This window comes from Mastigoproctus giganteus, chromosome 3 (assembly GCF_048544385.1).
Source record: "Mastigoproctus giganteus isolate SK-2022 chromosome 3, ASM4854438v1, whole genome shotgun sequence".
NCBI classification, from domain to species: Eukaryota; Metazoa; Arthropoda; class Arachnida; order Uropygi; family Thelyphonidae; genus Mastigoproctus; species Mastigoproctus giganteus.
The window spans coordinates 133,232,262-133,257,626 of NC_143577.1; the positions used below are offsets into that span (position 1 = coordinate 133,232,262).

The 25,365-nt window shown below is 38.8% G+C and overlaps 1 protein-coding gene across 1 annotated transcript in view; it reads right to left on the reverse strand.

Moving 5' to 3' along the window:
• LOC150088278 (protein adenylyltransferase SelO, mitochondrial-like) overlaps positions 1 to 25,365 on the reverse strand; it is a 471,795-nt gene that overhangs the window by 160,885 nt on the left and 285,545 nt on the right. The window contains exon 10 of the mRNA XM_090370666.1: positions 3,862 to 3,982. Coding sequence (XP_090226792.1) covers positions 3,862 to 3,982 — 121 coding nt within the window. The remainder of the gene's footprint in view (positions 1 to 3,861; positions 3,983 to 25,365) is intronic.

Here is a 25,365-nt window from a genome sequence, read left to right on the forward strand (position 1 = left end):
AAAACGAGATGTTCATTTTTTACGAAGGCATTGCGAATTGCAGACTCTGCCTTAATCATGAGATCTAAGGAGGACCTGTTCTTATGAAAGCCATGCTGATTATTACTCATTAGGTGTTGTGTTTCGATGGTCCAAACAAGTCGATTATGAATAATTTTTTCAAGTAATTTACAGAGGCAACTGGAGAGGAAAATTGGTCGGTAATTGTATGGCCTTGTAGGGTCTTTTCCAGGTTTCAAAAAGGCAAGAACTGTGGCATGATGACAAGAGTTGGGATAAACATTTTCCATAAATATTCTGTTATAGTAGACCAGTAGTATTTGTAAATTTTTGTCACCAAGGTTTTGTAACATGATATAAGATATTCCATCTGGCCCAGCAGCACCGTTGTGTGTTGTTTTCATGGCATGTAGAAGTTCGTGATATTGAAGAGGCTGGTTATACGGAAGGAAAACTGAGGTTCGAAAGTTTATGGCTCGTTCTTCGGTCTTGGTCTTTATTTTCTGAAAATCCGCAGAATAATTTGAGGCCGCTGAAACTTTAGCAAACGTTTTGCCCAAAGCATTTACTATGTCCTCAGGAGCAGAGAGTTCCTGCCCATTCCAAGAAAGAATTGGTGAAGGGGTTGTAGGGTATTTTCCAGAAATCTGTCTGATTTTCTTCCGTATTAACCTGGAGTTAGTGTTTCTGTTTATGGTAGATGCAAAATGAATCCAAGAATTCTTCTTGGCTTGCCTTTGAGTGAGACGTGCTTTCGCTCTTAGCTTCTTGTAATTGATAAGATTAGTCGTGGTTGGTGATCTACGAAATAAATTCCATGCTTTATTTTTTAACTTCTTTGCTTTTGTGCAGTCTTCATTCCACCAATAGTTATGGTGCCGTCGGGACCGAGGATTCGACAATGGAATTGAACACTTAGCTGCAGATAGTAGGTGTGAAGTGATATAATCTGTGGCTTCATTATCGACTGTGTACTTATATATTGCTCATCCAGGGTGACAAAAGATTGAAATTTGATCCAGTTGGCTTGAGAGAACTTCCATTTCCTGCAGGGATTGACTAATGGTGGTTGTGCAGTGAGCAGATCACAAATAATCGGAAAATGATCACTGCCCAAGGGGTCATCTAAAACAGACCATTCTATGATTGGAAACAAAATCGGGAACATACTGATAGATCAATTGCAGAAGTTTGTCCAGTTGGTAATTGTATGTGAGTGGGTGCACCAGTATTAAGAACAGTAAGGTTTTGTTTGTCTAGAAAAGTTTCAATTAGTCGGCCATGTGTATCTACTTTTGTTGATCCCCATAAGGGATGGTGGCTATTGAAATCACACAACAGATAGACCGGGGGTGGTAATTGCATTAGCAGGTTTTCAAGATCTTAGTAAGAGAAAGTATGACTTGGTGGGAGATAGACTGATGCTAGTGTTAATGCAATCTGGGTTATCAAACGTACGGTAACAACTTCAATATCAGTTTGCAAAACAATTTGTTTGGTTGGGATCTTTGAGCTGATGAAGATGGCCACACCTCCATGGGCAGCATTTTGAAGTATTACGTTCTTGTCGATAGATGGCATAGTTCTTTATGTTGGTGGAAATTTGTGGAGTTAGGTAGGTTTCCTGTAGACAGAAACCAACTGGAGAATAGCGGTGAATTAGGACTTGAATATCATTACGGTTGCTACGATATCCTCTGCAATTCCGTTGTAGAATATAAGGCATTATTGGTGTTTAGTAGAAGAAGCTGTATCTGACTGTTTTTTTAATGTGGTTGGCTTGTGACGTTCAGGCTTTGGTTTGTCTTTTTTGGAGAAGAATGGTCAACCGGTGTCCATTTCTTCTTCCGCATGTAATCCTAATATAGTTTCTTGTCTAGATGAGTCGAATGTATCCACAGATGTTTCTTGGATATTCTTTTTTAAATGTGAGCTCCGATTATTTGATGTAGAAGCAATCACTGTGGGAGGAGAAGGAGATGTTGCTGGTACTGTAATTGCAGTATTATTTGCCTGGTTCATCTGCTTAGGGGTATTGGACTGTTGCTGGGAGAGAACAGCCCGAGCCCAGTCAGAGATTGAAGTGTTTGTAGGTACTGTAACATTGGTTTGGGTGCCCACTGATTGATACTTTTGCGCAATACTGGCGTATGTATGTTTAGTCATACTGGGAGCAATTACTTTCCTTGCTTCTTGAAAACTTACTTTATTTTCAATCTTATATGTCACAATTTTCTTTTCAGTTTTCCTTTTCTCGCATGACCTGGTTTGTTTGTTTGTTTTATGGCGCATTAGCATCTAAGCCTATAATGTGCCCGCATGACCTGGAATAAGCAGGATGGTTGCCTCTACAGTTGGGGCAGGCCATTTCTTTTGCAGAGCAATCACTCTGACTGTGTTCAGTGGACCCACAATTCGGGCAAACTTGATTTCCTCTGCATGCCATTTGAGAGTGGCCATACTTTTGGCATTTAAAACATCTCAAAGGATTAGGGATGTAGGGCCTAATGCGACAAAGTAGATAGCCTGCTTTTATCGATGTTGGTAGATTTGGCGTATTGAAAGTGAGAATAATGTTCCTTGTAGGTGCAAGTATATTGTCTTTTTTTGGTCATAATCCTTTTGACTGCAATGACATTTTGGTCTTGAAGTTCTTGCATTATCTCCTCCTCCTCCGTGACATTCAAAAGATCCAAGCTGGATATAATCCCTTTGGATGTATTTAGGGTAGCATGGGGAGAAACCTTTACTGGAATTCCAGCAAAGTTGGCAAGGTTTAGTAGTTTCTGCGAATGTCCATGGTTTATTGTCTCCAATAGTAGGTTGCCTGATTGCAGTCTCTTGACTGTCTTAGGCGATCCTGCCAGACTTTCCAGGTGTTTTTGGATAACAAATGGAGAGAGCTTACTGAGAGGCTGATCTCGAAGAGAGTGCATTATTAGAAATGCAGGAAAATTTGTCGCTGAGGAAGTGGTTTTCAACCTCTTGGGTTGCGACGTGTTATGCTCATTGTCTAACTCTGGCCGAGAGCTTGTCGGCTCGAGAGGCGGAAAGGCATGTTGATCCATGTTTGCTCCTTTTAGCCCTTGGCAGATTAGCTTTTCTGCCAAGATTTCCGGCCCCACCACGGGGAGGCAGGAGCAGTGCCCGGTGTGACCAAGCATAGAGTATTAAGTGTTAGTAAAAGAAGTATGAAAAATTAAGAAAGGTAGCTTTTCTTTCTTGCTCTGTACAAGTACTTTTTGTGACAGTAGCTGATATAAAAAATAAATTTCTTAAGGACAGGAACTTAATATAACTTTAAATCACTTTTAGATAATCACTTTCTAAGCACACAGAAAACGCTCGATCACATTCGCTTGGCACCCGGGGCCAGACAACATATGTTGTCTCTACCTTGTGGTTAAGTGACCAGTTTGTATCTAAGTGTGACAGATTCAAATGCATGAATTCCACTATTAACAATAAGAGCACTAGTTATAAACTCCTCTAACTTCACATGAACATCTGGAGTACAAACATTTATTGCTTTAATAGTATGATTGGAAACCTCCTTGACTCTAAACCAGAAACTGCCTTACAGTCCATTCCACTGTAATGATATGCTTCTTTTTCCTCCTATTTCATAGCAAAAAGATAAAAGTATTGAAAAAATTCATGTTTTGACTACACACTTACATACATGACTGATAAGCAAAAGTTTATCAGTCATGAATATAAAATATAAAAACTTTTTAAAAAAAATCTCATAAAAGTCTTGAAAAAATCTTGATTTGAAAACCTGAATATGTAATTCTATAAAGAGATCCATGCAAATAAAAATAATAGCCCTTGTTACTAAACAATTATATAAATTTTCACCTCAACTTGCTTTGATTTTTCCATTTTTGCCATTACTCTCTGTAATGCTGACTTCCCTTTTCCTAACTGTTCCAAAAGTTCTGGACTATTCTGCATTGAAGTCATAAAAAGTTGAAACTGCCTAAATAAAGAATATATAGAAATTTAATAAATATTTATAATATCAGTTATTATTTAATTTTATGATTTAATAACTTAATAATTAGTGAATAAAAGTGCATAAGTTAGTTAGGTCCAAGATAAAAAAAAAATTCAATCTAAATTTTATAGACTGTTGGATAAATTTGGTATCTCACTTTCTTTCATACATCACATAATTTTTTTTTTTAAAGTATTTTGATAAGGTTAACATATAGATATGTACAGAAAGTGTGAATAATATGACACTTTTCATATGAGTAGAAAGCACTAAATGGTTTTTTATTATTATTGTTGCTCTTATATTATTTCTCCCTAATTGGGGTTTCCACCCTGTGATGGGTATTACTGCCAAGTACACAGGGTGGTTGTTGTTATGTTTAGTGTTACTATTAGTCAAGGAACTCACCAACTATCCTACAGGTATCCAGGATTGTGACTTTCTGGAATTCCTTGTAGGTGTTCTCTAGGAGACCTACTACTACTAGGCTGTTATGTACGGTTTATGGCGCCATACCAGTGGATGACACAATGATGGGGATAGTTAAGGGGATGAATCAGATTGGTCCACTTGATATTGATGGGTCAAGTGTTGATGATCCTGCTCAGGTAGCTAACAAACTAAATGAATATTTTGCATCGACATTCACACATGAGGAGTTATTCAGCGAGGGGAATGCCAGAGGTGTATTCAACTCTAGCAGTAAGCTACAGAATCTTGAAATAACTGGGAGTAAAGTGGAGGAGAAACTGTTGAAGATAAACACAAGAAGGGCACCCGGGGTGGATGGGATCTATCCAGTTATATTAAAGGAGGCAGCAAAGGAAGTAAGCAAACCCTTAGCCATAATTATGAGAGCTTCCTTGGACTCAGGGGAGGTACCCATAGACTGGAAATGTACAAATGTGACCCCAATTCACAAAGGAGGATCAAAGGCTGACACAAGTAATTATAGACCTGTGAGCTTAACTTCTGTTCCAGGAAAATTAATGGAGGCACTGGTTAAAGAAGCACTGCAGGATCATTTAGACAAGACTTCAGTTATAGCTCAGACACAGCATGGTTTTGTTAAGGGGAAGTCTTGCCTGACCAACTTGATTGGATACTATGATGCAGTCACAAAAGAACTGGATGCAGGGAATAACTTTGATATTATATACTTGGATCTTAGAAAGGCTTTTGATACTGTTGCACATGGAAGACTGCTACACAAATTGGAGCAGTGTGACATTGGAGGCAAATTGCTGCTATGGATAAAGGGGTGGTTGAGGGGGAGAAGACAGAGAGTGGTAATCAATGGACACTGCTCATCGTGGACTGATGTTATTAGTGGAGTCCCTCAGGGCTCAGTGTTGGGTCCATTATTGTTTTCTGTATTTATAAATGATATTTATGATGGTATATCGGGCTTAATGTCCAAGTTTGCAGACGATACAAAGGTTGGCAGGGTTGTCAAGGATACTACTGACACTATGCTGCTGCAACAGGATCTGGAAAGGTTGAGCAGATGGGCTGAGAGGTGGCAAATGAAGTTTAACATTGACAAATGTAAAGTACTACACATGGGAAACAGCAACCCCAGAGCAACGTATCAACTCTGTGGTACAACACTGACAGTGGTAGAGAATGAAAGGTACTTGGGGGTGGTTGTGCAGGCAGATATGAAGTTCTCTGAGCAGTGCAGACGGGCTGAAAGAGTAGCTCATGGAGTATTGTCAATGATATACAGGAATTTTTCCAGCAGGGATAAGGAGGTGATTATTCCATTGTATAAGGCGATGGTCAGGCCACACCTAGAGTACTGTATACAGGTCTGGAGGCCTCATTTCAAGAAGGATGTAGGGCTGCTGGAACGAGTACAGAGAAGGGCAACAAGATTAGTGAATGGAACAAAGGGGTGCTCTTACGAAGAAAGGCTTAAGTTTTGCAAATTACAGTGTCTGGAGACTAGGCACCAGGGAGGTGATCTGATAGAGGTGTATAAAGCCTTGAATGGTTTAAGCATGCTCAATGCTGATGGGATTCTTCCTCTAGCTCAGAATAATCACCTGAGAGGGCATAAATTCAAATTGAGGAAAGACAGATGTAGGATAGACGTGTGGAAATTTGCCTTTAGCCAGCGGGTGGTTGGTTGGTGGAACAGACTTCCATCCCTTGTAGTGGAGGTTGATAGCCTAAATAAGTTTAAGGCTCAGCTGGACAGGTATTTTGAATGAACAGAGGGGTGAAGTGGAAGTGGTTTTTTTTTTTTTTTTTTTTTTTGGCTGATGCTGCATAAGCTTGCTTTCTTGCATCAAATGCCTCTACTAATGCTAATGCTAATGCTAGTTGTTACTTGTTGCAGATGCCACATCTCTTTGGCTTCCAATCTTAGGTTCGTGTGCTTCCTGATTTTTTCCTTATGGGTTTTCTGGAGGTTGCTAGCGTCGGGCACCGCTACGTTAATTACATTAATCTTGTCAACAAGGGTTATCTCCAGTCTGGTGTGCAGGATTGTCATGTCTGTTATTATAGTGTGGTCCCAGTACAGCTTGTGGGTTGGGGTCCCTAGTACTCTCTACTGCCTGCAGTTCATACTTGTAATATGGTACACTTTCTTTGATCAACTGGTATATCCTTGCTAGGTTCTAATGTATTATCCTGGCTACCTGGTCATATCTACGCCTGTACTCAAGTTTGGGCAATTAACTTGCATCCCATGGTGAGGTGTTGGATTGTTTCTGAGGCCAGGTGGCATCGTTGACATGTATCAGATGATACATGTCAACACTCCAAGCTCCTTGGCAATGTATATTCTATAGTTTCTGGTGTTCATTACTTTAGGTTGTGAGTATGAAACCTTCAATCTCGGGGAAGAGCATCTGGCTCGTGAGCCCATCAGAAGCAATTTTATCTATGTGATCTTGATGGAGGTTATTATAAAGTCTGTCATGGAGACAGACTTTATAATTCTTTGCACATTTAGCTTCGTTTGTGCCATCTTTTTTTTTTTTTTTTTTTTTTTTTTTTTGTAGTTGTTGCGCATCGGCTTCTGTGGCCATAGTGCACCTCCCAAGGTTTTTGCAGTACTTTGATCCAAGCCCGAGGTGGGATTCGAACCTGCGACCTTTGGGTTGCCAGGCAGGCACTTCACCCACCCGGCTAGCCCGGTCGGCTTGTGCCATCTGGATGAGAGGGGACTCCTCGCTTAATTTGAGTGGGTATACTGCTTGTCTATCTTCCTTATGGCAAGGTAGAGTGCTGCGGTGTGTTTCTGGAAGCATTATTATTATACAGGGTGTCTCAAAAATATTGGTACAAACATTTAGGGCGGTAGGTAACATCTAAAGAAATGTGAATCGCATAGGAACCGCATAACTGGAAATGTCACCGTAAGTCAGTACACAGCACTGTTCATCAGTTAGTGAGAGGGAAAATTTCTGGTATACTCATTCAAGCAGTAGTCGCCACATGAAGAGCATGCATTGATATATGAACTGTGAGCTGTCAGACATGCACCTAGTGTATGGATTAGCAGAGGGCAATGGACGAGCCGAATTTATGGAGAACGCGTCCCAGACAGACATCTACCGGACCACCGTTGTTTGCAAGTGTGCATCAAAATTTGTGCAATTATGGATCATTTAGAGGTAACAGGAGTAGTGTGGGCAGACCACGTTCGATGCGAACTCCCACCATGGAAGAAAGTGTGTTGAATGCCATCCAGAATAATCCTACTACCAGCACACGTGCCATTGCCTCTGCCTTAGGAGTGTCTTGTTGCAGTGCACAGCATGTCTGGCACGACGATTCCTTACACCCCTTTCATCTCCAAAGGGTTCAGTTACTGCTCCCCCAAGATCATCCTGCACGTGTGGCTTTTGTGTAGTGATTTCTCCAAGAAAGTGTTCAAGACTTGAATTTTCCAGCCTATGTTTTGTTCACAGATGAGGCTTATTTCACTCGGGAAGGCTTATTCAATCAGCACAATGCTCATGTGTGGGCTCACGACAACCCACACGGTGTGTGACCCCATGTGGCACAATATTGCTTCACAATAAATGTGTGGGCAGGTATGGTCAGTGACTGCTTAGTCGGCCCATACCTGTTACCATTCCGCATGAACTCCGCTAAATATTGGATCTTTCTTGAACAAGTTCTACCAGGGTTACTTGTTCCAGCAAATGTGAGATGCAATATTTGGTTTCAACATGATGGGGCGCCTGCCCATTATGGAAGGTGTGTTCGTGACCATTTGAACAGGCGTTTTGGGCATCGATGGATTGGCTGTGGTGGACCTGTTGCCTGGTCCCCACGCTCACCAGATTTATCGAGCCTTGATTTTTTTCTGTGGCGGGCCCTCAAATCTATCATGTATGAATCGCCTGTGGAGATGGAAATGGATCTCGTGGCGAGACTCGTCTGTGCTGCTGCTGCTACTGTCAAAGAAACTCCAGGTGTGTTCGACCTTGTCCGCCAATTCATGCTGCATCGGTGCCACGCATGCATCGCGTCTCATGGTGGAACCTTCGAGCATCTGTTGTAACATCAAGAAATGCATCCATCTCATACACCATTGTTAATATTATGTCAAATAAATGTTTGCCACTAATTACTGTCTTGTGTCATTTCTGCTTCTTGTGCCTCTGCTACTACTTTCCCGTGACGTTTCTGGTTATGGGTTCCTATGCAATTCACATTCCTTTAGATGTTACCTATCTCCCCTAAACGTTTGTACCAATATTTTTGAGACACACTGTATATTTATATATTTTTTATAATAATAATATTATTATATCCATCTTTTCAAGCTATTGTCAGTCTCCCCATGGCTAACTTCGAGTGGTGTTGGTGGCTCTTGGTCATCATTATCATTAGTAGTAATAGTAGTAGTGGTGGTGGTGGTGGAATGATGCAAGAAAGATAGTTTATACTGCATGAGTCAGGGAAAAAAAAAAAAAAAAAAAAAACTTCCCATTTCACCTGTCTATCCCTCGTAACAGTTTATCTAGTTCTTCCTTGAATTTGTTCAAATTACCCACCTCTACAACACTAGATGGAAGTTTTTTCAACAATTGGCCATCCTCCAGCTGAAGGAAAGTTTATGCACATTCGATCTGTAATAAACTTTCCTCGACTTGAATTTATGCCCCCTTTTTGAATTTATGCCAGCATAGCCTGACCAAGATGAAGGATTCTGCCAATACTAAGCTTACTCAAATCCATTTTTAAGGTCTTAAAGAGTCAGTCAGATGTCCTTCCTGGTGGTTAGTGTCCAAATGCTGTAAGTTGCAAAACTGAAACCTTTCCTGATAATAGCACCCTTTTGCTCTCCTCAACAATCTTCTTGTTCTTCTTTGCAGCTGTTCCAACAGATCTCTGTCCTTCCAAAAATGAGTATTCCAGACCTGTATGCATTGCGTAAGATGAACCTAACCATTGCCTTATAGAATGAGATAATCATCTCCTTATCCCTGGCAAAAATTTTAAAATTCTGTATAATGGCAGAGGTCTGTTTTTCTACACATTATTAAAAAACTCGGTAATATTGTTTTTATAAAAATTGAATCACCAAAAAGGTGCCCCTAAACTATTTATCTAGAACTTAAGGCAGAAAGATGACAGAATTTAAGACAATGATTTCTCATCAGCTGATGATATGCTGTACCAGAACTTTTGCCAACTAGTCAATGTAATGAGTCTAAGTGGGCAGACAAGTGGTGTATGGAAGAAAAAAAAATTGAAATTGAGCATATAACAAAAGGTATTAGTATTAGCAAATGATGCAAGAAAACAAGTTTATACAGCATCTGGAAAGAAAAAAAAAAAAAAAAAAGCCAACAGTTCCCATATCACTTGTCCATCACTGCTAACAGTTTGTCTAGTTCTTCAGTGAATTTGCTCAAACTACTCACATTTACAACTCCAGATAGCAGTTTGTAGTTTGTTCCAACAATCTACAACCTGCTGGCTGAAGGCAAATTTATGCACATCCTATCCTGCAACCATCCTTAATCAGTTTGAATTTATGCACCCTGAAGTGTACAGTCTGAAAACGAGGAAAGATTCCCACAGCAATGACCTTACTCAATCCAGTCAAGCTTTAAACACCTTGATCACATCTCCTCACAGCTGCCTAATCTAATCTATACTAATGAATATGTACTGGAGTTTGCAGAACTGATGCCTTTCTTAATAAAAGTACCCTTTTGTTCCTTTCACAAGTCTTGCTGCTCTTCTCCACATCAACTCCAACAGTTTTATGATGAACAGTTCTAAAATGAACCATCCACTACCTTATAGAATGGGATAATCATCTGTTTATACCTGCTGACAATATTTCTGTACATTATTGACAAAACCTTATGAGCTGTCCTGGCAGCTTTGACTGCACAGTCAGAGAAAGTCATATTTGAGTGCTCTGCTCAGAGAAAGTCATATCTCGCTGTGCAATTACCCACAGTTCTTTATTCTCTGCTACTCTGGGGGTGGTACCACAGTTGGTATGCAAAAGAAGGAAAGGGTTGAATCACATTGAGCCATGATGTTTATGGGTTAACTGTTGATGACCCTGTTAAGGCTCCAGACAAAATGAATATGTACTTTGAATCTACATTCACATATGTGAAATTTTTCAGAGAAGCGAATATCAGAAGTTTACAAAACTCCAACATGAAGCTAACTGATTTTGTGATAACTGAAAGGTAAAGGGAGGAGAAATTGTTGAAGATGGACATAAAAAAGGCACTTGGAGTGACTAGAATCTATCCAGTTATATTTAGGGAGGCAGCAAAATAGGGAAGAAAACCCTTAGCTAAAATTATGAGAGCAACCTTGGATTCCTTATTGGCAGGAGATGTGCAAAGATATTCCCAATTCATAAAGGGAGATCAAAAGGTGACGTGAGTAATTACAGACCTCTTAGCTTACATTCCAGGGAAAATAATTAAATCTCTGGTTAAAGAAGTAATGCAGGACCATCTAGACAAGCATATAATTATACTGCAATCAGAGCATGGATTTCTTAAGGGCAGGTCTTGTCTAACCAATCTGATATGTTACTGTAATGCAGTGACCAACGAACTGGATGCAAAAAATAATTTTGATATCATATACTTGGATTTCAGGAAGGCATTTGATATTGTTGTACATTTAGCATTAGTAGAGGCATATGATGGAAGAAAGCAACATTATACAGCATCAGCCAAAAAAAAAAAAAAAAAACTGCCCACCTACTCCAAATGTTTGTCCACTTCTTTGAATATCTTTCAGCTATCAACTTTAGCATTAGCATAGGCACATGATGTGAGAAAGCAAGCTTATGAATAGAGAATGAACATTTGGGCTGACGGTACTACACTGTCAGAGTAGTACCATCAGCTCAAAAAAAAAAAAAAAAAAAACATTCACGTTTCACACATCCACTTGCTCCAAATGTTTGTCTAGTTCTGTCTTGATTCTATTTAAACTATCAACTTCTGCAACGATGGATGGAAGTTTGTTCCAACAATTAACCACCTAAAGGCAAACTTCCACAAATCTATCCTACAACTGTCTTTCCTCAATTTCATTTTATGCCCTTTCAGGTGATCATTCTGAGCAAGAGGAAGAATCCCATCAGCATTGGGCATGCTCAAACTATTCAAGGCATCATACACCTCAATCAGATCACCTCGCCAGTGACACTATTTTTGCAAAACTTAAGCCATTCTTCATAAGAGCAATCTTTGTTCCATTCACTAATCTTGTTGCCCTTCTCTGTACTCGTTCCAGCAGCTCTACATCCTTAAATTGAGGTCACCAGACCTGTACACAGTACTCAAGGTGTGGCCTGACCATTGCCTTATACAAGGGGATAATCACCTGCTTATCCTTGCTAGAAAAATTCCTGTATATCATTGACAAAATACCATGAGCTACTCTTGCAGACCAGCTGCACTTTTCAGAAAACTTCATATCTGCCTGCACAATTACTCCCAGGTCCTTTTCATTCTCTACCACTGTCAGTGTAGTACCACAGTTGATATGCTACTCTGGGGGTTACCACTTCCCATACGCAGTACTTTACATTTGTCAATGTTAAACTTCAGTTGCCACCTCTAAGGCCCATCTGCTCAACTTTCCTGTTGCAGCAGCGTACTGTCATTAACAACCCTGCTGACCTTCGTATCATCAGCAAACTTGGACATTAAGTTTGATATACCATCATCAATATCATTAATAAATACAGAAAAAACAATGGGCCCAACACTGAACCCTGGTGAACTCCACTAATAACATTAGTCCACGAAGAGCAGTGTACATTGATAAGCACTCTGTCTTCTCCCACTCAACCATCCCTTTATCAATAGCAGCAATTTGCCACCAATGCCTCACTGCTTCAATTTGCGCAGCAGTCTTCCATGTGCAACAGTATCAAAAGCCTTTCTAAGGCCAAATATATGATACAAAAATTATTCTTTGCATCCAGTTCCTTTCTGAACACATCATAGTATCCAACAAAATTGGTCAGACAAACTTTCCCCTTAAAAAACCCATGCAGTGTCCGAGCTATAACTGAAGTCTAGTCTAGATGATCCTGCAGTGCTTCTTTAACCAGTGTCTCCATTAATTTTCCTGGAACAGAAGTTAAATTAAGAGGTCTGTAATTACTTGTGTCACCCTTTGATCCTCCTTTGTGAATTGGGGTCACATCTGCACATCTCAGGTTCATGGTTACCTCCCCTGAGTCCAAGGAAGCTCATATAATTATGGCTAAGGGTTTGCTTACTTCCTTTGATGCTTCCTTTAATATAACTGGATAGATCCCATCCACCCCAGTTGCCTTTCTTATATTTATCTTCAACAATTTCTCCTCCATTTTGCTCTCAGTTATTAAAAAATCATCTAGCTCACTGCCAGAGTTTAATTCACCTCTGGCATTCCCCTCCCTGAATAACTCCTCATGTGTGAATGTAGACGCAAAATATTCATCTAGTTTGTTAGCTATCTCAGCAGGGTCATCAACAGCTGAATCGTCGATATCAAGTGGACCAATCTGATTATCCCCTTCCTTCTAGGAGTTTACATAAGTAAAGAACTCTTTGCTGTTTTTCTTTGCATCCTTTGCCAAAGATTTCTCATAATCTCCTTTGTGACTTGGTTACAGATGAGCTTATATCTATCATAGCTTTCCGTGGAAGTTTGTTCCAGCAATCAACTACCCTTCTTAAATGAGGCTTCCAACCCTGTATGCAGTACTCAATGTGTGGCCTGACCATTACCTTATACAAGGGGATAATCACCTTCTTACCCCTTCTAGCAAAATTCCTGTATATCATTGACAAGACCCCCATGAGCTACTCTTGTAGCCTGTCTGTCTGCACTGCTCAAAAAACTTCATATCTGACTGCACAATTACCCGAGTTCTCTTTCATTCTCCACTACCCTGAGTGTAACACCACCCGGCTGGTACATTTCTGTTTGGTTGCTGCTACTCATATGCAGTAATTTGCATTTGTCAATGTTAAGTTGCCACTTCTCAGCCCACCTGCCCAACTTTTCCAGATCCTGTTGCAGCAGCATACTGTCATTACTGTTATTAACAACTCTGCCAACCTTTGTATCATTTGCAAACTTTGATATTAAGCTTGATATACCTTCATCAATATCACTGATAAATATTCAAAACAACAATGGGCCCAACACGGAACCCTGCGGGACACAATAACATTAGTCCACAAAGAGCAGTGTCCATTGATTACCAACCTCTGCCTTTTACCACTCAACCATTATTTTATCCATTGTAGAAACTCGCCCTTAATGCCACTCTCCTCCAATTTGTACAATAGTCTTACATGTGCAACAGTATCAAAAGCTTTCCTGAAATCCAAATATACGATATCAAAATTATTTTTTGCATTAAGTTCCTTTGTGGCCACATCATAGTGTCCAATCAAACTGGTCAGACAAGACTTCCCCTTAACAGACCCATCCTGGGACTGAACTATCACTGCAGTCTTGTCTAGATGATCCTGCAATTCTTCTTTAACCAGTAACTCTATTATTTTCCATGGAACAGAAATCTAACTAACAGGTCTGAAATTATTCGGGTCACCCTTGTATCCCCCTTTGTGAATGGGAGATACATTTGCACTTCTCCAGTGAATGGGGACTTCCCCTGAGTGCAAGGATGATCTCATAATTATGGCTAAGGGTTTGCCTACTTCCTTTGCCACCTCCTTTAATATAACTGGATAGATCCGATCCACCCCAGGTGCCTTTCTTATGTTTAACTTCAACAATTTCCCTCCACTTTGCTCTCAGTTATTACCTGCTTGGATAACTCCTCATGTGTGAATGTAGATGCAAAATACTCATTTACTTTGGCAGCCATCTGAGAATGATCATATACGGTCAAACCACTGATATCAAGCAAACCAATCAGATTCATCCCCTTCCTTTTAAAGTTTATATAGTAAAGAAGTCTTTGCCGTTTTTCTTTGCATCTTTTGCCAAAGATTTCTCATAATCTGCATTCGCTTGCCTATACTCCTTTGTGACTTAATTACCAACTAGCTTATATCGACCATAGGCTACTGTGTCGCCTGGCAAATTTTATGCATCCCATGCATTTTTCTTCTCTGCCACAAGACCCATTAGTTCATCTGACATCCATTTCGGGTCTTACCTAGAACAGAATTTCCTAGTTTGGACAAACAGCCTAGTAACTCCAAGTATACTTCCTTTAATGCTTCCCATTTAGAATTTGGCATTGGTAACATCATCAGTTTTGGTCCCACTGTATAGAATTTAATAAATCTCTGAGACCACTGTAGTCACCTTTACAAAAGCAAAATCCCTTCCCTTTACTCCTGATGGTAGTTACATTTTTAAGTAAATCCCACATCAGTACACTGTGACCTAGTGGTTCCTTTATCTGTAAATTCTTAATGATGAATAATAGCTGATAATCAGATCGAGAGTGTTACCCCCTCTGGTTGCCTCTCTAACATGATGCAGTAGTAAACAATCATCCAATAAATCCACAAAAGCCTTGCTAGTATGCCACTGGCCAAACCACAAGTTCCAGTCAATATCTGGGAAGTCAAAATTCCATATTATGAGACACTATTATTATTAAATTACAGTTGCTCAGAGCGAAACGGATACAAAAATATAAATTGTGACAAGTTTAATAATAGGAAATATACATATATTAGATTAGATGCATACAAATAAAAGCTTTTGGTTGTTTAGTCAACCTTCTTCAGTTAAACTGACAGTTAGAATGGAGCATGAGGGCATGTACTGCCAATCTTGTACGTGAAGTGATGATTAATTTTTGGATGTTGCAAGCCTGTGGCTGTGATGTATGTAGATGTGGCCAGCGTTTGTCAATGTCCTGTCCATTAAAAACGCTGGCCACATCCACATATATCACAGCCACAGGCACAGGCTTCAACATCAAAACAATTAATCATGCACTTCACGTACAAGATTGGCAGTACATGCCCTCATGCTCCATTCTAACTGTCAGTTTAACTGAAGAAGGTTGACTAAACAACCAAAAGCTTTTATTTGTATGTATCTAATCTAATATATGTATATTTCCTATTATTAAACTTGTCACAATCTATATTTTTGTATCCATTTCGCTCTGAGCAACTGTAATTTAATAATAATAATGAATCCAGAGCGCACAGGCCTCTTTAATCATATTATGAGACACTGATTTACTGGCCAACTCTATTTTTCTGTAATTGTTCATTGTATTCATCAGAGTCATTAGGCACATAACACACAACTACTCTTAAATGGCCTCTGTAGCCAAGTGGTCATGAGCAGGCGTGCAGTAGCACACGCTCTTTGAGTAGACTGTGGTTCAAGCTCCTGACTGCCAAATACGGTCAATCTGCCAACCGGCACTGGACCAGCATGGCAGATTATGGTCCATTTCCCTCAGCATGAATTGTTGAGGAGGCTTCCATCCTGCAGTGGATTGATAATGGCTGCACTTTACTCCTTTTTTTTTTACACTCACATTTTCCCTTTCCCAGTGCTTATGTCACACCACACTGACTCAACATTGCATTGTCCACCAATGCCAACTGGATGCATTTCCTTAGATTTTATGTGTTTCTTAACTAACAGCATAACCTTTCCTCCCTTCCTATCTTGTCTATCCTTTCTGCACATGCCAAATTCCAATTCTGCATTTTTTATATCTGGCTGACACCACGTCTCTGATATCCAAACGATATCTGCCTTTGATGTCTTGACCAGCACTTCAAATTCATCAAATTTATTTACTATACTCCTAGCATTGATGTACATGCACCTGTTCTTACTCTTAATTACTCTAACACGGCACATGTATTTATTTGTTTCATGACTCCGAGCAGTTTCTGAAATCCCCAACAACTTGCTTTCTGGTCTGCTGCTAATTCCAATAGAAGCAGTGCAACAATACAACAGTATTTTATATTGCAATGCAAGCAGTGCAACATAAAACAACATGACTGTATAAAGTGGGGCAATGTGAAATTAAGGCAAGACAGAGAATAGTTATCCATGGGCACTGCTCTTATTGTAGTGGACTAATGTTATTAATGGAGTTCCCCTCGGTTAAGAGTTGGGCCCATAGTTGTTTTCAATATTTATCAACAGGGCTGGATTTCCCATTAGGCACCGTTGGGGAAGTACCCACGAAGGTTTTAGGGCCTACGAAGGAAAAATTTTAAAAAAAGTTCATTCTTTTCACTGTGACTGAAGAAAAACAAACTGAGAAAACATGTGCGCTATCAACTTTATGAGCTTCAATTAGCATAGGCACATGATGCAAGAAAGCAAGCTTATATAGCATTAGCCAAAAAAAAAAAAAAAAAAACCCTTATTTCACCCATCCACTTGCTCCAAATGTTTGTGAAGTTCTGCCTTGAATCTATTTAAGCTATCAACTTCTACAACAACAGATGGAAGTTTGTTCCAGCAATCAAGCACCTACTGGCTAAAAGCAAACTTCCACACATCTATCCTACAACCATCTTTCTTCAATTTGCATTTGTGCCCTCTCAGGCGATTATTCTGAGCAAGAGGAAGAATCCCATCAGCATTGAGCATGATCAAACCATTCAAGGTTTTATACACCTCTATCAGATCACCTCGCAGGTGCCTAGTCTCCAGACACTGTAATTTGCAAAACTTAAGCCTTTCTTCGTAAGAGCAACCCTTTGTTCCATTCACTAATCTTGTTATCTTTCTCTGTACTCATTCCAATAGCTCTACATCCTTCTTAAAATAAGGTCTCCAGACCTGTATATAGTACTCAAGGTGTGGCCTGACCATTGCCTTATACAAGGGGATAATCACCTCCTTATCCCTGCTACAAAAATTCCTGTATATCATTGACAAGACACCATGAGCTACTCTTGCAGACCATCTGCACTGCTCAGAAAACTTAATATCTGCCTCCACAATTAACCCCAGATCCTTTTCATTCTCTGCCACTGTCAGTGTAGTACCACAGAGTTGATACGTTACTCTGGGGTAACTGCTTCCCATATGTAGTACTTTACATTTCAATGTTAAACTTCATTTGCCTCCTCTCAGCCCATCTTCTCAACTTTTCTAGATCCTGTTGCAGCAGCTTATCATCATTAATGTCATTAACATCCCTGCCAACCTTTGTATCATCTGCAAACATTGACATTAAGCTTGATATACCATCATCATCAATATCATTTATAAATACAGAAAATAACAATGGACCCAACACTGATCCCTGAGGGACTCCACTAATAATATTAGTCCACAATGAGCAGTGTCCATTGATTACCACTCTCTGTCTTCTCCCACTCAACCATCCCTTTATCCATAGCAGCAATCTGCCTCCAATGTCACACTGCTCCAATTTGTGCAGCAGTCTTCCATGTACAACAGCATCAAAGGCCTTTTTAAGATCCAAATACAATTCAATACGCAGTCTAGTGATTGTTCTCGAAACTAGAAAAATTGAAGTATTGGTCACTCCATCAATTAAGGTGGTGTATCATTTATTATAGTTGAAACTTGAGTTATGTTAATTGACACTGATCGTTAATTGATTTGTAGTCAAAGCGTTAAAATAGAAGAAACATTTTACCCCCTTTTTTTAAGCACATGTCGGAATAAAAGTGCCTAGGGCTAGGGCATCACTAATACACACAAAAAACCCCATCACTGTAAGCTGCGAATACCATTAATCCAAAAACAGCAGTGCTCATTGATAATACTGTCTTCTCCCACTCAGCCATCTTAGCACATCTCCCATCGATAGAGACGCCTTGCTTTTATCCATAGAAGTAACTTGCTCTTAATGCCACGTTGCTTCAATCTCTATAGTGGTCTTTTATGTGGAACTGCAACAAAAGCATTTCAGAAATTTAAGTATATGACTTGAAAATTATTTGTAGCATCCAGCTCCTTTGTTACTGTGTCACAGTATCCAATCAAATACGGAGCAATATGGCCTTAATTGCTAATGCTCCTAAAAACCAACAACAAATCAAATTGGTCAGACAAGATTGCCCCTTAACAAACCCGTGCTGTGACTGCAGTTTTAGTGCACTCCTCTTTAGACGGTCTCACATCACTTCTTTAATCAGTAACTCCATTATTTTCCTCTGGATAGAAGTCAAGCTAACAGATCTGTAAATTAACCATATCTCCTTTGTGAACTGTGGACATATTAGCATCTTCCATCCACAGGGACCCCTTGCCCGAATCCAACGATGCTGTTATAATCATGTTTTCAAAAATATCCACTTTCCTCTCAGTTATCACAAATCATGTAGCTCCCTTTTAGAAGGTGAACTTCTGACATACTCATCCCTAAAAACTTGAATGTGTGAATATAAATACAGTTGAACTTGTTTATAATGATTTTCACTTGACTGCAAGATTTGCTCGCTGTATCCGAGTACTCCTTATACCTGGGGTAGGTGATTAGGAACAACAGAAGTGTAGGAACTAGAGGCAAACATGAATTGCAAACTGTAAACGATTTTAACCTATGTATGGAAATTATTTTTGGCCCTAGAAAGGGCCGATTGTTTCAAAAAGTGATTATCCAATTTTCAGGAACGAATGTAGGGTCATTTGACTGGTCTTCTTTGCTTTTGTCTCAACTTTCTTCTGATCAGACTTAAGGCACTGAATACCTCTGCATCAGTATCGTCTGTAGCTTTGAAAAAACACTGAAGTTTCTCTACACTGTCAACAGCTGCTCCATGTGATGGAGGCTGAATGGAGTTTTCTTCGTCTACTTCTTCACTCTCTTCACCAGCTACTTGGATAGTTTCTACCATGTCTTCTGTTGTAAGAGCTCCCAAAGTTACGTCATCATCTACATGCTCCCAACTGTTGACGTTTGGAAGTTGATTCAAATTCCCTTTCAATTTCCGTTTCAATTTCCTTGTCTATTCTGTCAATGAGCAAAAGGACCAAGTTGCAACGAACACGAGCTTTGAAACTTCTGATCACACCTTGATCCATTGTTTGTAAGCACTGCTGTAGTTATTTGGGGGCAAAAAAAACAAGCATTATGTGATATAGATTGGCGACTATATGTGGATGTACAGGACAGTTATCTACAATGAGTATAATTTTGTGTTTTTCTGTAGGAAGATCTTTGTTCCACTTTTTGAGATAATCCGTGAAAATATCTGAAGTCATCCAAGCTTTTCTGTTTGACGTATAAGCCACTGGAAGTTGCTTCACATTCTTGAAGCATCTTGGTTTGGCAGACTTTCCAATCACTACAAGCCTTATTTTATCTGTCCCAGACATATTTGCACAGGTAGCCACTGTAAATCTATTCTTTGACAACTTTCTTCCAATGTATTTTTCACCATGGAATTTCAAAGTTTGGTCAGGAGTGACATTATAGAAAATTCCAGCTTCATCCATATTGTAGATGTCATTGCTTGTTTTGCTTTGTTGTTTGGTTTTTAGGAGCATTAGCAACTAAGGCCATATTGCTCCGAGAAATGCGATGGTCATTCCCTGACCTTTCCGCATCCTCCATATTTGGTGGTGACAGGCTTGAACCCCGGTCTAATCAAGAAGCGTGTGCTACACACTGCTGCTTCCCACCTGGCTACAGAGGCGCCTAGATGTCGTTGCCTTCACCGCTGTAGCCTTAAGAATGAAGCAGCCATACGTCAGTCATCCTAGCCTTTTTCGTGGATCTTTGGTACTGTCAGTGCCCTGTACGTGTGTTAGTTAGATGTTATCTCCATGTCCACTGCAGATGCTTCTCCACTAATTTTGCCATAGCAAATTTTATGCTGAATCGTAAAACAATCAAGCCACACATTGGAGCAATAAAATTCTGCATAGTTGAAAAGCCGTGCAAATTCTTCTGCTTTAGCCTTTAAGATTGATCCACTTATGGGTAAACCAGCATTTCTTTGTGCAGGGAACCATTTCAGCAGAGCTTGATCGACGTCATTTTGTCGCATTTCTTGAGTCTCTTCGCATTTGTTATGTTGTTATTGCAGGCCTTCAACACTGCATCTCTATTTTTCCACAGTGTTGAAACAGTAGATGAAGAAAGTCCGTACTTCTTGCATATCTCTATGTTCTTCTGACCAGTCTGCAGTTCTTCAATAATTTTTCCTTCACTGATAATGCTTTCCTCTTCAACATTTTCAGGTACCGAGATTGAAACCAAGTAAAACTTTCTGCAAACTCCACTATCCGAAACGATCAGTGTCAAAGCAGCAAATGCATCTAAGCTCTCCGGGAGGTCTGCTTTTATCTATTCAGCAGCGGCCATCGATAGGTCGTCATAAAAAGAGTGGAGTGTGTTTTACAGCTCGCTGATTGGTTTGCCAATCACCAATAGCAAGCTGCTGTAGAGTAGCTAAAAGCAGACTCTCAAGAGAGCTTAGAAGCATTCACTGCTATGGCACTGATTGTTCTAGACAGTAGATTTCACAGGCAATTTTATAAACTTTCTTTTGAAGGACAAGTAGGAACTTTCTTCTCGTTTGTAAAGGATGACAAGAAGCACTTGGTTTGCTTCCCATGGCAGCATTTTCCTCATTATATCTGGGATGTGCTTGTTATATCTGTATTGAATGCTATGTTTTTTTAAATGACACCAAACAAAATATCTCAGTTTACTCATTATATCCAGGAACTCGTTGTAAGTGGGCTCGTCATAAATGAGTTCAACTGTATATATTTAGTTTATCAGCATCCCGAGAAGAAGGTTATCATATTATCATTTTATTTTATTAATTTTTATTATTATTATTTTATTATTATTATTTTTTTGGCTGGTGCAGCATAAGCCATAGGCTTACTTGCACCATGTGGCCATTTCTAATACTAAATACTAATATATAGCTACACAATTCATATCTGGCTGGGCAATGTGTTCATCTCCTTCTTCTAATATTCACATAAGTAAACACTAGAAGGTAGGGCACATAGTACACAGTACTGAGTATTGTGCATGAGTTGAAGGCTGAGAAGACAAAAGATACTTGTAGTCATTGAACTTGAATTTCTGTACATTGTAGTTTTTGGGAAATCATATGAAGGAAGGTTGTTCCAAAAAGGAGAAGTAGAAAAGTTAAATGAGGAAGAGAAAAAGTTGGTTCTGAGAGTTTGGCACTGTGCGTCGAATGGATGAAGATTGTTTGACGCATGTTTTAGAACTTGGTTTGGAAGAGAGTGGGGGAAAATTATAGATATCAATTCAGAAGAACAACAAGATACTCTTGATCAAATCTTTATTGTAGATGATGGCTTACTTTTCTCAGTGAAAACTGGTTAGAGCGTGAATAGGAATTCCTCGCAGTAGCTCACTCGCAGGCTTCGATTCTGCATTGCCCCCTAGGAATAATCAAAAAAGTGGAGGCGAGGTTATTTTTTTCAAATGTTTGCTATTTAAACTGTTCAGTCAAGTTTTCAGCCAAACGTCTGATTATAAAGTTGTCATAGTCTCTTTCAGATGGACTTGTTTACATCACTCCATCTCCAACCTATCACACAAATCTAGAAGCCACCAATTGGATCCATTGATATTGCATCTCATCTGCTAAGATTTCAATCTACTTGCTTACATGGCTGATTTCATAATTCTTCTTCTCTCACAGTTTGTGTGCTGGTCTTTGGTTAATCAATGTCTCCTCAATGACGTGAAAACCAACGGGACTTCGTAATCACCTTCAGGCCTTGTGCTACTGACCATTCTCCTAAGATGGCTCATTTTGTTTCGATCATGAGCCAATTTTTGTTCATCCACAAGTGCCATCTCCTAATTTTCGAAAAAAGGAAAACAGTAAAAACAAAACATATAATAAATCTAGAATTTCTTGATATTCATAAATGCATTTATGCTGCCTCAGTAATACATGGACAGTTCTTGAAAACTGTGATCTTCCACTATCTCTCTCTCTGATAACCGGTTGACTAAGGTATAGCAACGGTGGGCAAATGCAGCTCTTTGTTGAGTTAAGTGCGGCTCCCATTAAAAATTTAAATCCGTTTTTTTTTTTTATTATTTCAGAATTTTTTTCACTGAATCTTGTTAAATTAACTAACTAATATTTTGCTATTTTTATTTTGATTATAAATAAATCCGCGCACATTTACACTGCTGGCGCCATCAGCGGACTTGTGTGTAAAAATTACAAGTGTAATTTTCCCGCGCCGTAAATTAATTTAATTATTTTGTTTCAATTTCAGACTTTGGAATTAAATTTATTTAAATTTTCTGATAACATGACTTCAGAAAATATCAAAAAACGAAAATACGAACAAGAAAATAGAATCTCTCAAGAAGAATGGGTAGAAAATTTTGCTTTTATTGATAATAATGGAAAGTCGTGTCTTATTTGTAAAGTTACAATTGCAAACTACGAAGTAAGCAATTTACGTCGACATTGCGAAGTAAGTCATCCCCACTTTTCAACTCAATATCCACTCAATTCAAAATTGCAAACAGAGAAACTTAAGTCCATGCAATCTGGTCTTCATAAGCAACAAGGACTCCGGTCTTCTTTTTCTTTTAGTTGCAAAGATGACAGAGCAAACAAAGCTAGTTTTTTGATAGCTTGGAATATTGCTCGTGCCAAACATCCATATGGAGAAGGAGAATTTATTAAAAGAAACTTGGAAGAAGTGATTAAAGTTTTGGATCCAGATAATACAAAACTGCATAAATTGATCGCACAGGTTCCTATGTCACGCCGTACAACTGAGCGTCGTATTGGTGCAATTAGTAAAAATGTTGAAAATAGTTTGATGTGTGATTTGAAAAATTGTACAGCATTTAGTTTAACTCTCAACGAGTCTGCAGACATTCAGGATGTTCACAATTGGCAATTTTTGTCCGTTATGTATCTACAGACGTAAACGTGAAGGAAGAAATGTTAGACCTAGTAGCTCTTATGGAAACAACTCGCTGTATTGATGTTAGAAATGCGCTTGATGAAGTAATGAACATGTTTGAATTGGCTCGTGATAAACTTGTAAGTCTTGTGACTGATGGAGCGCCTGCAATTATAGGGTCTCATTGGTCTTTTAAACAACGATCCTAAAATTCCGCGTTTCTTACCTCTTCGCTGCATAATTCACTGCGAACATCTAATAGCTAAGTACTTCAAATACGAAAATGTGTGGAAGATTGTTTTTCAGATTGTGAATTAAATTAAAACAAATGCCAAAACACATCGTCAATTTAAGAACTTTTTAGAAGAGTTGCGAGTGAATGACGAAACAGATGAATTGTCCAGTGATTTATGCCAATGGTGTGTTGTAAGATGGCTGTCAACTTACAATGTTTTTAGCCGTTTTGTGGAACTCCTAAATCCTATCATGACATTTACAAAGGAAAAAAATACCCAGAATTAGAAAATAAAACTTGGCTTTCTGACTTAATGTTCCTTACAGACATTATAGAACATTTGCAAACACTTAATTTGGCTTTACAAGGAAAGGAAAAAATTATTACTGATTTGTCAAAAACTGTATTTAGTTTTGAAGCTAAACTTCGGGTTTTTGTGTGCGATCTTAAGAACAAAATATTTAATCATTTTGCACGAGTAAAAGCAAATATAATTAATATCAAAGAAGAAAAGTTAGACGAATACAAAGAAAAATTGGAAGAATTGCAAGCAGATTTCAAACATAGGTTTGAAGATTTGAAAATTTTGAAATCTACATTTGCATATTTTGTGAACCCATTTATTTGTGATATTACTGAAGATCAATTTCCAATTTCTGAAATAATACTTGTTGAAAAAGTGGCTGGGGAATTGGAGTTATAAGAGATGAAAGAGGATCAGGCATTGCAAATGCAGCACAAATCTACTTCTATAATTGAATTTTGGAAACTCGTGCCAGAATCAAAATATCCACATTTAAAGAAAGCTGCTTGCCATCTAATTTCAATTTTTGGTACAACATATTACTATGAATCTTTGTACTCTACAATGAAGTTCGTGAAGTCAATATATCGTTCACAGTTGACCAATCATCATCTCAATGAATTGCTGCGAACAGCTTTAACAAATTTTATGCCAAATTTCAAAGATTTGACCAAAGGTTTTCGTTAAAGGTTATACTTTTTATTAATGCATTTTTATTATATTTTATTTTTACAGTTTTGAAATAATTATTTTGTATTTTGTTTCTTTCCATCATTACATCACTTGGGTACCTACCTACCCACCGAAGAAGGGCCAAATAGCCCTGAAACGGTGCCGTCTGGGTGGTGGTATCCACTGAGAATAAGTAACAACAGTCTTCTCCTTCGGATGAAGCGTTACTTATTCGAAGTAGTGCAATGTCATGGCAACTCTTCGAGAAGGTATTCACAATATGAGATGCAACTTAAAGGATGCCGCTATTGCAAATTTGCTAATCTATATTTAGCTGTGTATAAATGATGCAATTGCACTAAAATACACATTTTCTTTCCCCTAATTATATTTTCTTATATATGTATACTTTACATAGCACTTAAGACTTGTGTAGAATATGTAATCATATTAATTAAATTAAATTAAATTTGAATTTGTGTATTTAATACTATGTAACTATGGTGTGGCTCTTTATAATATATGAAAAACTGGAATGCTGCTCTCATTGACCTCATGCGTGCCCACCCCTGATATATAGCAACCTAGGCACAATCCAAATGGGTAACCATCACCAACTGATCTAGAGGCCGGTGGACTCCAAATTCAAATGCCAGCTTCAAATTAAAGCAAGAATTATACAGAATTTACATGTGCTCTCATGGCATTCAAGACATAATTGCATATTCCATAGCTCACACAGAGTTTAACAGTCTTAAGTTGAGTGCAAAAGGTGTATTTTGATAACCCTCTCCACAGGGAGAGAACTCC